The 13831-nt window shown below is 39.3% G+C and overlaps 1 protein-coding gene across 1 annotated transcript in view; it reads left to right on the top strand.

The window, feature by feature from the left end:
- Positions 1 to 13831, top strand: part of TNFSF13B (TNF superfamily member 13b) — an 84872-nt gene that overhangs the window by 47693 nt on the left and 23348 nt on the right. Inside the window, exons 2-3 of the mRNA XM_057533186.1 lie at positions 2201 to 2560; positions 2639 to 2726. Of these exons, the coding sequence (XP_057389169.1) occupies positions 2231 to 2560; positions 2639 to 2726 (418 nt within the window). The 5' untranslated portion in view covers positions 2201 to 2230. The remainder of the gene's footprint in view (positions 1 to 2200; positions 2561 to 2638; positions 2727 to 13831) is intronic.

Below are 13831 nucleotides of genomic sequence, written 5' to 3'. Positions count from 1 at the left end.
TTTCTACCTGTCTTCTGAGAAACCGCATTGTGTGATGGCTGTGGAGGACATCTCCTGGCCATGTCCAGTCTGGGCCAGCTGCCCTGCTGCCTTCGGTCGAGGGGGCACTAGCCCTCCTCTGCCGGGGCTGCCCGCTGGTGGTCCAAGACCAGCTCCTGGTTCCACGCTGGCTGCAGGCAGACTGCTCAGTGGCTCTCCCAGGAGAGCAGCTGAGGGCAAAGGTGATTCCCTAAAGCAAGTTATTCCCTCTCTCTTCAGAACTTTTACAGCAGAACACGGAGCGGAGTGGCCTGCCAGAAGGGGAAGAATGTCCATTCACAGAAAGAAGCGGTGGCTGCAGGTGTCCAGGGTGGAAAAGAGAGTAATTGGTTTCTAGCACCGCCTTGAATTCTTTTATTTCTCTCTGTATTTAGGTACTATGAATGCACACACATATAATCTGAGAGAGTTTCAATTACTTTCAGTCAGAAAGTAATCCCCAAACTTGTCCTTTTTGAAAAAATTGAAATGTTATCTAGTATGTTTTACCGTGATTGATCTGGAAACAAGGACTGTCACAAAGGAGTTGTATTACACAAAAGAATCTGCACGCTCACTTATAGAAGACAACTTCCACCTGAGAACAGCTAACTGGGGGGACCACGGGAATCAATAAAACCTTTTTTTAAACAGAAAAAAAATTTTAAGTCGTTTTGAAAGGTCTTGGAACTTGCAGATGCAAAGGAAAAAACAACAGTCCCAAGAGGTAAAAATGAATAAGGCGGATGACATCACACTTAGTGAGACAAGGATGAAACAGGGGTTCCTGGGAGGGAGCTCAGAGACACCTGGTCAAGGTGACTATGTGCTCTTCTCCAGCAGGTGTGTGCAGCTGTGACCAGGGGACAGGTACAAAGACGTCTATTGCAGCACTGTTTGTAAGAATGAAAAATATTCCATGGACTGAATAAATGAAACATTCCGTTCATAAAATGAATGAATGAAATAGATTCCACATGACGAATGAATGTAATGAATGGAAATGAATGAAAAATGGGAACATCTTAAAGGTAGCTTGTTCTACATTCCTGTAAGTCTCCTTACAGCTCTCAGGGACAGTTATCACCCCATCCAACAGACGAGGACACTGAATCACAGGCGGGATTGGTGTCCTTACAGCCACGCCACGTCCAACAATAGAGATTTGAAACTAAAGTCTGTCTGGGTCGAGTCGGGTCGTCTTGTATACAGGTTAGATTGGGGCAGAGTCGGCCTAATGTGGACGAGCAAATAAGCTGCTTCAGGGAAAGAGCAGTTAATGACGGGACCCAGGCATCTGGAGCTGAGCTAAGACCGATTCTCCCCCAAGTGGTGTCAGACGGAGCAGGGGCTTGCAGCTCCAGAGGTGGGGACAGCAGAGGTGGGACAGCTCCGGGGGACTGGCCATCCTATGGGTGACTGCCTCTCTAGCAGTGAGGCCCAGGAGGAAGAGGATTGCTTAGGGTCCCTTTCCAAATGCATACACCTGCATATAAAGAATCCCCTGCGTACCTGATCTAAATAGGTCCCCCAAATTTAGGCACATTCTTCTTATTACATTGCTAAGGTGATAGTGGGGAGAGTACTCCCCAGCGGACTTTTATGCCTCGTCTGAGGACATTTCATTTTATTTCCCACTTAGAGACTGTTAATAAATCACTCTCCAGCTGACTACAGTTCAATGCTAGTGTACTTAGCTTATCTGACCTTGGCATTCATTAATTTTATCACACCAGCAGGAACTTATTAATGTTCTTTTCCCCCTTCCCTACAAAGCCACATGGCCCTAAGTGGACCCAGTTCTCTCCTAATGCCTGAGGGGGAGCTCCTTAGACACCTTTCTATCTTAAAAGTTGTCCGGCGGGTGCTGGTCCAAACCCCCAACTCCTTCCCGTCAGTAGATTTAAGGGGCCGTTTGTGCATGAGTGTTCTGAGATGCCATTAAAATTCTTACAAAAACTGAAAGTGAAATGAGGAAGACTGATTGAGCAATCACATAGAAGGGCGAATGCCAGGAAGACCTATCGTACAGTAGGGGCAGAGATGCAGCCGGGCAGAGAGAAGAAAATTCAGGAGAACTCTCCGGAGGGCGAGCGCCGGGCTGGGCCATGTAGTCAATGTAGGACATCAACAAACACAGATAACAGGAAATGATCCATTCTCTGTGGTCACTTATTCTAAGGGCCCGAACCTTCAAAGTTCGAGGAGGGAAATGGATGAGTCCACAGAGGAGCAGTCACGCCTTTCTCGCCCTAAGACCAGAGACGAAATGAAACTGAAGGAGACAGTCTCCATCCTCCCCCAGCAGGAAAGCCCCTCTGTGCGCTTCTCCAAAGATGGAAAGCTGCTGGCCGTGACGCTGCTGCTGGCCCTGCTGTCCTGCTGCCTCACGGTGCTGTCCTTCTGCCGCGTGGCCGCCCTGCAAGCGGAGCTGGGAAGGCTCCGGGCGGAGCTGCGGGAGCTGCCCGGCGCCCCCCAGGCGAGAGCCGCAGCCCCCAGGGCCGCCCTGCGGGAGGCTGCGGCCGCCACCTCCGCGCTGCAGGTGAGTCTGCGGCAGCCCCAGCCCCATGCTCCCGCGCCCAGACGCCCTGGCAGTAACGGGGGGCTCTTCTCTTGGCAGGGGAGCTTGGCGCTACCAGCTCCAGGAGAGAGCAACTCCAGCCGAAGCAGCAGGAGTAAGCGTGGCCTGCCGGATGCAGAAGAAACAGGTATGTTTGGGGCACAGAAGCGGCTAGGAGTCAGGGATCCCAGTTCACAGGTGAGGAGGAGAGGGGAGCCAAACAGGACCTAGGAACTTGGAAACTTACCGTGCCAGCCAGGTGCGGTTCCAGGGCAAAGCCAAGCCCGGGCCGATGTCATAGGCCGACAGCACGTTTTGTCCTACAGTGAGCAGATTTCGCGGGGAGAGGTATTTATCTGTGCGGCACTTTAGGAAAGGGGCAAGGGGCCCACATTTCCCCTCAAAGAGGTAGTTCGCTCCTATGTCAGGAGCATCATCTGGCAGTGCAGGAGCAAAGCACCACGTGCCAGTGCAGAATGAGCTTTTGTCAGAGGAGGGCAGCCAGACAGCATCTCCTGGGGGGCGTAGCCGCTGTGAAACCACGTGTAGATCAGCCCGGAAGCAGGTGCATGTTTGTGCTTTATTTGGTGTCTTGCTTTTTTAAAAAAGCTTATTGTACACACACACACACACACACACACAGAGATTTTAATGCTTTTCTTTAATGTGTGCTTTTCCTGGAGCTCCACACGTTTATAAACTTCTTGTAATAGTTCCTTAGTGATTGCTACCTTTCTTCCAGCTCCACGTGTTCCACAGAATTGTATGGATTCCTGACACCTCAGGTTTGGTGGGGCCTCCCAAGACGTGATTCAGCTCTAGTTCCTTCATTTCAGGGCTGAGAAAGAAGCATTTGCATTGCATTTACTAATATTGCAATTTAACAAATCCTTGGTGCTGTTTCCCTTTTGTATTGAAGGAACCTTTTCTTGAGCCCCTAGAATGTGCCAGGCAGGCTTGTACTAGGAGAGGTATTGTCACACCTCCTGTTTCCTTTAATCTTCACGGTGAGTGTGAGGCAGACCCAACAGGTGTAATTATTTACATGTATTTGTACTTCTGAACAGAAGTGCACGAGAGACAGAATAGGTGTCCTATCACACACACACACACACACACACACACACACACAGAATGCTTCTTCTGTAAACTTATTTTTCACTAAATGCCTTATTCGTGGAAAAAATTCTTCCTCGTTTTATACAACTGTAAATTTTGTATCTGGTTATCATATCTTTGTGCCAATTATCAGAAACAATTGGGTTTAAACATTTTAAAACTGGAAAACACTCAAATTTTTACTATACTTTAACACATCGATTATTTTCATATTTTGCGTTTTATCATCTATATTTTTTACATAACTGAAAAAATACAGTATATATATACTGTGGTATATTTTTGTATTCACTTATTACACAATAAACGTTTTCCTTGTTTCTAAGTAATTCTCACACATCCATATTTATTTGTTATCATACAATTATTTATCATGATCATTTCCAATTTTTTTGATAGAATGGAACATGCCAAAATTTTTGTGCAGATCTCTTTGTTTCTGAGGAATTGTATGCATATATTCAATATAAATTCCATACATGGAATGTCTGAGCCAAAGAGGATGAACATCTTTAACACCCTTGCTACCTGTTGCCATACTGTTTTCAAAATGAATTACAAAGGTATGCAATCAGAAATGCAGTGTACAAGTTCTCCACATTCTTACAGCATTTTATCTTTAAAAATATATTTTGGCTAGTTTAGTAGTTGTAAAGCAGTGCCTCAAATTTAATTTTTTGCTTGCTTACAAATAAGAATTATCTTCTTTCTGCATATTTTGATAACTTCTAATTTTATCTTCTGCTAATTTTTATTTATGACTTCCCTCATTTGTTCTAATTTTAAAATAATTTTGAATAAACTCTATATTAGGCATATTGTTTATCAAAATTTTGATGTAAATATTTTCACAATATCTTGCAGTTTTTTAAACTTGTATGGAGAATTTGCATCTGTATATTTTAATGTGATACACTTTTTAAATTTTCTGTAATACATCAAAGCTAAAAATATATTTGTTCATAATCTCTTAAGTAGTTTATTCTTTTCTCTGCCATTCTGAATTTTTTTAATTTAGTGTTGTGGTTTGGTATTTAATCCATTAGTCCTGGAGTTTATTTTGGTAGGTCATGTCATACTAACTTCCTTTCTTAGGAACTTCCTTCCTTCCTTCCTTAACTTCCCCTTTCTTCTTTTACTTTTTCCTTCCAAACTGTTGCTAAATATCTCGGCCAAATTCATTAGATGATTCTTTTTAACTCATTTGCATTGGAACGCTTACTATATTATATTAAGTTCCTCATTTATAGTTGAATCTATTTTGAGACTGTTTTTTTTCATTGATTTATTTCCTATTTATCTGTATTAAATATTTTAAGTAATTTTATAATAAAGTGAGCTTCAGTGTCTAGTAAGGTGAGGATGCCTCAGTCTTCTTCAACCTTGTCTGCTAGTATTCCCCTGCCTCTAAATATTAATATTAAAAATAAACCCTAACTTTTCCATTCCAAAGAGGATATAGACTCATTACAGCAGATTTAAGAAGGAAAGAATTGAGTAAGAAATCAATAACTCCCTGAGTCCCACTTGACCAAAATATGTTCTATTAATATTTTTTTTTAAATTTATTTATTTATTTATGGCTGTGTTGGGTCTTTGTTTCTGTGTGAGGGCTTTCTCTAGTTGTGGCAAGCGGGGGCCACTCTTCATCACGGTGCGCGGGCCTCTCACTGTCACGGCCTCTCTTGTTGCGGAGCACAGGCTCCAGACGCGCAAGCTCAGTAATTGTGGCTCACGGGCTTAGCTGCTCCGCGGCATGTGGGATCTTCCCAGACCAGGGCTCGAACCCGTGTCCCCTGCATTGGCAGGCAGATTCCCAACCACTGCGCCACCAGGGAAGCCCTATTAATATTTTAAAATTTCCTCCCATGTGAATATTTTTTCATATTTGTGTTACTAGGGCATCCAAAAATTGTATACTGACAAAAATTTTCCCCAAATAATTTGCAATTTTTAGAAAGTTTGGAGAATAGCAGAAAGTTCTAACCAATGAATCAGAATGCACCCGGTTTCCATAGCCCAGATGTAGTCACTATGGTCATTATCATGGTTTGCCTCAGATTTTTATAAACCCTCATGTAGCATATATATGGTGTTTGTGTGTGTATATATATATATATATATATGTATTGTATATATATACTGTATAAATATACTTAGTACATATATATCTCTAAATCTCTCTCTACATATATTTATAACATTCATAGATCCCAGATGAAAGGTGTGAAGACCAGAACCTTAGTGATAGGTAATATCAATTATTCCTGGTCAATGAAATTGGCATGAATGTTGTTTTAGACACTATCCTTTTGTGCAGGGAAAATTTATTTTGTTTAACCTTACTCCAAAATTAATGCATATATATATATATACCAAGAAGGTTGTCTGAAACTCCATGATTTTTGTTTGTTTTCTGTTAAATACAGAATTTTAAATTTCACAATAAGACAGTTTTCCTTACATAGGTTTCACTATTCTTTCATAGTTAAATGAAAAAGGGTTTACTGCTATTAGAAGTCTTAGCATTTTCAAATAGCTTGTTAAACTGCTAAGAAACATAGAATTTTCAGTAAATGATATAATATTTGATCTCAAGCTTTTTTTTAAAGCCACGTCAGTAGTACACTCAGTGGATTTATACTTAACAGAATTATAATATCATTCTAGATTTTTTTCTAAAATACTCTGCTTTCTGTATATACTCCTCAACATCAGTTTGCCATTATTTTATAACTGTGTCAAAAAGGTTCACAGCTGAATATTGCTAAGTAACATACCAGAATGTTACTCATTCTTATTTTTCTATAAATCCAACCCAAATTTCACCAGGCATCTCAATTTTATTGTGTGGATATTCAGTTTGTAAGTAAATTTCAGTATGTGGTGGGCTAGAAAGTCGAACCTCCCCAGCACACAGCAAGCCTAGTTATTGCGTTGGCATTTGATACTCATCACATATTACCTAGGAAGGTTGTTTTCTTTTCATTTGTGTATACCCCGTCTGTTCAACTAAAGAGTAGAGACTTCTGTGGTCTGGTCCTATTTCTCCTTTTGTATATTCATCATGACACTTGCACCCTGTAGGTATTCCATGAATATGTGTTCATCAATTTTGGGCTCAAAATCAAATAAGACAGAATGATTTGGCATCATTTTGGGGGGGGGAGGGGATTTTCCCATATTTCTTCATTTGTCAGGTTTTGATCAAAGGCCATCTTATGAAATTTTTTTAACTTGACCTTTAAAATAACTAATTAACCAAAGAATCAGCATGATCATAAAGCTAAAGTCGCAGGGGCAGTCTGGAAACCCCTTGCTTCAGACTCTCTTGGTGCACCAGGTAGAGGCACTATTTGGGCTCATTGAAAAGTCATAGAGATGCTCCCATATTCAGCAACTTCTTTAACTATAATTTCATGGGTTTTTAGCTTAAGTTTAAAAATTTTAATCGACATATTATTTACATACAGAAAAGGGCATGTATCTTCAGGACACAAGTCAGTGAAATTCACAAGCTGAACAGCAGTAGATGAAGGGCAGACATGACCATCAGCCTACACACCCATTTAGTATTTCTTGCAGACCACCCCCGGAGTAAACGCGCTGCTTTTACTTCATTCTAGAATTTGGTCCTGTGGCTCCAGTTTTGTTTTTCTTAATTATGTTGTGTTTCAAATGAAAGTCTTAGTTAAGTTTCATGTGTTTCATAAGATAATTTCTGATTATAATATAACAAACAGAAATGTGGGGAAATCCAGGATTAAAATTGCCAAATGGCTTACAATAGCCAAAAATTCACTTTTAAGCCCATAAGTGTATTTGGAGATAGTCCCAATTAAAAAAAACAAAAACAAAAACACTAAAGTCACATGGCTTTGAAAATATTACGCATGAAAATTTCTTCACAGATGAAATCATGATGACCCATGTTTTGAACCTGCACTTAACTATAATTCTATTTATCTTAAGAATCTAAAGATAAGCATCTTCAGAGTCCATCAAGAAAGTGAATTCTTCCAAATGGGTTCCTACTGAGCTAAAACAGTTTATTAATAAAATTAGGTGACCTTTCATTTTTTCCCTTGTTATTCAGTAGGGAATTTAAAAGTTATCAGAAACCCATGTATTTTAGATTATAGAAAGACAAAAATTGTTTTTTATTAATAATGTTTATTATATTCATCTCAACTGTAATATTAAAAATAGTGGTGAAAGGGACTTCCCTGGCAGTCCAGGCTTAAGACTCTGTGCTCCCGATGAAGGGGGTGTGGGTTCTATCCCTGGTCAGGGAACTAAGGTCCCCCTGCTGCATGGCACAGGCAAAAAGTTAAAAAAAACCCAAAAAACAAAAAAAGTAATGAAGTGGTGAAAGCATGAGCATTTCAAAGAAATATAAAAACAAGAGCAGAAAAATTTGCCCGTATTTTATCTTTCAAATATTTCTTGTAAAATTCTGACCAATCTACTTTATTTTTCTCCATTTTTAAATAAACTTTTTAGTTTGAAATTATTTTAGAATTACAGAAAAGTTGCAATAACAGTGCAGTGAGCTGCCATATACCCCTCATGCCGTTTCCCCTCATGTTAACATCTTATGTTACCATGGTACCTTTGTCACAACTTAGAGACCAACACTGGGATTTAACTGAACTCCCGACTTTATTTGAATTTCACCAGCTTTTCCGCTAAGGTCTTTTCATGTTGCAGGAGCCATCCAGGACACCAGAATGCATTTAATAGTTTTTAAAAATCAGAGTTTTGAATATAATGCACATAAATTAACACCTAATAGTATAACTAAAGTATTTCTCTGGGGTAAACATTTTTGTTGTTAAACATAAAGATATCAGTACTATTAATATTTTTGAAATATTAGTATTTCTTTCTTGAAATCCATAGTCCATTTCCTTTGCAAGAAAAGATGGAGTGTCTGAGGGGTCTGTAACATCCAGTCTTTGCTTCATCGGCATTTTGGGCTCAGCTGTAACTTACAAGGCTGTAAAGTGAGTGTTAAAAGCATGCAGTGTATAACTCAACCATCCAATTTGGCCCCAGATGAGGCTAATGGCAGCCTCTTACCCAGCAAGGGTGTGTTCCTTCCTAGAACAGAAACAGCTGGCTGCTGTCATGGTGATCTTTGACCAGAATCTTCCCTGAGTGTTATTTTTCTTTTCCCCTGCTTCAAATAACGAGAGCCTTCTTTTCAGTGTTGCAAGAGCTGGATTCTTTTCAATTTCCACAAAAGTATTTAAAATGGAAATAGTGACCTGGTAACCAAACCTTTGAACCCTGTTCTTATCAAGTTTAAAGTTTTGGGAAACAGAAGAGCCAGGAAGCGAATCAACCAGTGCAGCCAGAGGTGATACTGTATCTCTTCCAATCTTCCCTGACCTAGGAGGTCCAAGCACTGTTCTAGTTGTTGGGTATTGATTAGAAAACAAACAGATAAAAGTTTCCTGTGCATTGGAGATTACACTGCAGTGAGGTGGAAAGCCATAGAAAATAATCAATACACATAATTAATGAGGAAATTATAATACTAGAAAATGTCAAATACATTGCAAAAGTGAAAAATTTAGGGCAGGGTTAAGAGAACCAGCAGAGTTAAGGGTGAAGAAGGGTAAGAGGACATGTCTGTATTTTAAATAGGGAGGCCAGGGTAAGTCTTTCTATCTAATCCCTGAAAGCTCAATAATTCTTTATACTTTCAACATCAAAAAAAATTGCAGACATGCGTAGGTATTTTAAAAATAAATTCATAATGTCGAGGGATGCATTCTCATTAATAGTTCATAGAAATGGGTGATATTAGTTTTAATGGTTAATTATGCTTTTTATAGGTCAAGTCCTACTTACAGGATCTGCATTGGGCAACTGCTCTTTTGTTGTGGTGGGATTTTCTTTGACCTAAATAGACATTTCTCCAAAGAAGATACACAGATTGCCAACAAACACATGAAAAGATGCTCAGCATCACTAATCATTAGAGAAATGCAAATCACAACTACAATGAGGTATCACCTCACACCGGTCAGAATGGCCATCATCAAAAAATCTACTAACAATAAATGCTGGAGAGGGTGTGGAGAAAAGGGAACCCTCTTGCACTGTTGGTGGGAATGTAAATTGATACAGACACTATGGAGAACAGTATGGAGGTTCCTTAAAAAACTAAAAATAGAACTACCATACGACCCAGCAATCCCACTGCTGGGCATATACCCTGAGAAAACCATAATTCAAAAAGAGTCATGTACCACAATGTTCATTGCAGCACTATTTACAATAGCCAGGACATGAAGCAACCTAAGTGTCCATCGACAGATGAATGGATAAAGAAGATGTGGCACATATATACAATGGAATATTACTCAGCCATAAAAAGAAATGAAATTGAATTATTTGTAGTGAGGTGGATGGACCTAGAGTCTGTCATACAGAGTGAAGTCAGTCAGAGAAAAACAAATACTGCATGGTGACACATATATATGGAATCTAAAAAAAAAAAAATGGTTCTGATGAACCGAGGGGCAGGACAGGAATAAAGATGTAGACGTAGAGAATGGACTTGAGGACATGGGGAGGGGGAAGGGTAAGCTGGGACGAAGTGAGAGAGTGACATGGACATATATACACTACCAAATGTAAAATAGATAGCCAGTGGGAAGCAGCCACATAGCACAGGGAGATCAGCTCAGTGCTCTGTGACCACCTAGAGGGGTGGGATAGGGAGGGTGGGAGGGAGACGCAAGAGGGAGGGGATATGGGGATATATGTATACATATAGCTGATTCACTTTGTTATAAAGCAGAAACTAACACACCATTGTAAAGCAATTATACTCCAATAAAGATGTGAAAAAAATAAAAATTCCTCAAAGGACATATTAAAAAAAAAACGTATCCCCATTTCTGAGGAGTTAGAGAAGAAACAGACTTTTCTCAAAATAGAGGAGACACCTACTGTGCAAAGCTCTGAGGTAGGCTCTCCAGAATATACAGAAAAGGGGAGAGGAATGAAATTAGCCAAGTATGGTCCATGTAAAAGCTCTGGGTTAGGCCCTGTGGACCTATGATTATCATTTGCCCTCTTCATAACCCTGCAGTGCTGGCATTATTGTCTACATTTTAGGTGAGAGAATTGAAGCCCAGGCACAGCCAACCCCTCTTTTCAGAAACCCAGTATTGAGTTGGAGAAATTTTTAAAAACTAATGTAAATCAATTAAAAAATAACAATGTCTTTTGCCTTTACAAAACACATGCAAATTATGACTTCAACTAATTGTCAACACTATGAAATAGTTATTGTTTTTTTCATTTTACAGATAAGAAAAAATATTTCAAAATTAAGTGTCAATCTCATGATTAAATAGCTAATCAGTTTAAGAACTAAGGTTGAATTTATTATCTTGACTATAAATTCTGAGTTTTTTTGATCATGTGAGCTATATGTGCTTAACATTCAAATAAAGCACCAGATTTGAGAAAAATTATTGGATCCTGGAGAAGCCTAAATTATTATTAATATTATTACCAGTGAGAAGGATGGCTAGTTATGGAATCATAGAATGTCAGTAGTGGAGATCACAGACTGAAAGATAATCTAGACCATGGTCGAGAAGAGCTGAGCTGGGTTTTAAAGGTTGATAGATGTGGGTAAGAGGAGAGTATATCCAAGGTATGGGAACAGTAATAAAACAGGAAATAGAAAAAATACAAGAGACCTTATTGTAGTAAGCGGCCATCTCCTTGGGGATTTTTGCAAATGTTGATTGATTGATTGAAGTTCAGGCTTTCCTCTTCTCCTCTCCATCCCTCTCCTCTGACCGTCCTGTGTCAGGTAGACAAAGAAATGGAAAATAACTGCTTCCTGGTATCTGCTGACACAAGTTGTGAAGCTACACTTCAGCTCATCTTTTTTCTCTTCTATCTACTACCCTAGAGCTTCTTCTGGCAACTAGAGAGTAAGAAATTCTAGAGAAATAGCACACAACCATTTACTTTTAAAAATATTATAGTGTGCTACAGTTCTGTGGATGACGTTTCAAAAACTTATTGAGATTATTCGTTATGAAGAATGTTTTCCGTAAAACCATGGACCCAAAGATTTATTGTTACAGAGTTCAGACATCATGGACATAGGTTTGTTTTTTTTTTAATGGAACCTATTTTCCCTAAAACATTAATTTAATTTGATTTAACATGTATTGTAAATTTGGATGTAAGAATGAGGTTTTTAAGAATTATTTGGAAAGGTTAGATGTTGGTATGATATCTACTTTCTTTTCTAAATTGTTCCACAGATTTTTTTTTTAATGTGCTGTAAATCAGACACTGCAAATTTGTAAATGATGGCCCTTAATATGAAGTGACTCACAGTCTAGGGATGGAAGCAGTTATAGAAACAATTAGTACATATAGTGAAATGTATTTCAATAGATGTACGTACAAAGTGTAAAGGCATCAAATATTTAGCTAGAAGGATCAGGGAAAGATTTGATATGTGGCCTGAGCCCTGAAGCATGAATGAAGTTTCACCAATTGGAAAGGTGAGGAATATTTAGCCGTAGGGAATGGCGGATACAAGGTCCTGGAAACATGAAGCCGACCTCCTGTTCTGAGAAGGCGTGTTTAAATACAGTGGGGGTGGGAGAAGAGGGTCATGAGGCTGTGCAGGTAGACTTGGATTTTGTGTGCAAAGAAACCCTTTGAAGGAATTATAAACATGAAAAGGACAAGATAGGATTTGGGTTTAGGAAGATAATTCTGGAGGAAATACAAGTGATGGACTAGGAATTGTAGAAAATGGAAGAGGCACAACTAGGCAGGCTAAGGTAATTGTGAAGAATGGTGAGGGTAAGATCTGAATTTAGGCTACGATGCTCCCCATCTTACCATTTCTCCCTCTTTCTCTCCCTCTCTCTCTTTCCCTCTCTCCCTCTCTCTCTCCCTCTCTCTCTCTCTCTCCCTCTCTCTCTCTCTTTCTCTCTCTCTCTCCCTCCTTCAGCCAAACTTGCCACCGTTCAAAGAAGCCTTCCTCATTGGATCAGATGTCTGGGCACTGTATCTCTCTTACAGTTGCAATTTTAATTCTGCTTTGGTGCTACTGATTCATGCCTGTTCTTCCCACTAGATTGTAAGCTCCATGGGGGTAGGAATTATATCTCCTTTTTTTTGGTATCTCTGAGTGCAACATGTGACACAAATTTAGTGCTCAGTAAAATTGTTGAATGAATGAATGAGAGATGAAATCTTAATTGAACGAAAGTTAAAAGTTCAAACCATTAGAACTTGGTTGTTAGTTGAATTTCAAGGTTGAGGAGGAAGGAATAAGGCATGTTTATAAAGTTTCTAGTTTGGGCAGCTCAGAGGACAGTTATATATCCACTAAGAGAGAAAACAGAGAAGGAGTGAGAGGTGAGTGTGTGTGGAGAAAATCAAGAAATAGATTTGAGGCAGATGAAACTTGAGGTATCACTATGGCATTCAGGTGGGAATGTCCAAGCGGGAGTTGAAAATGTAACAGCCAACTGTGCAATTTATTGCTACCTTTCTCCAGATATTCAGGTGTATTTCTATTTTTGGTTTTACCTTCCTTGACTTCAGACCTGTTTGCATGTTGTGTTATGAAGCTAATGTCCTTCACTGGTAAGTTAGCAATACCCAGTGCCTTCTGAATATGCGTCATTAATAAAGTGAAATATCCTAAAATAATGCAAAGAAGTCATGACCAAAGAAAAAACATACCCTGTGGAGATGATGACAACGATAAAATTGGTAATTTTACGTTAAAATATTTGATCATTTGCAAAATTAAACAACATTAGATGAAGATGGTATTTTGGGGTTTTTTTTGGTCTTTGTTGCTTAACTCTTATGAGGCTACCAGAGGGCTGCCATCTTACATATCCTGCCTTACTTTAGCCATAGAACATGATTATATTATGAGTGGTACATGGCAACTTGCAGTTCATGTCAAGACTCCTTCTGTGCACATATACACATAGAAAATCTTCAATTCAAATAGATTTCTTTACTTCTATCAGTTATATTTATTTCTACTTTATCAACTTCATTCCAAGCCCTCCAAAAATGCAGCACCCCTTTCTTACTTCCCCAAGGCCATTATAG

The sequence above is a fragment of the Balaenoptera acutorostrata genome, chromosome 18 (assembly GCF_949987535.1).
Source record: "Balaenoptera acutorostrata chromosome 18, mBalAcu1.1, whole genome shotgun sequence".
In the NCBI taxonomy this organism is placed as follows: Eukaryota; Metazoa; Chordata; class Mammalia; order Artiodactyla; family Balaenopteridae; genus Balaenoptera; species Balaenoptera acutorostrata.
Note: the sequence above shows the minus strand (reverse complement) of the source record. Positions and strands in the feature narration are given on the sequence as shown.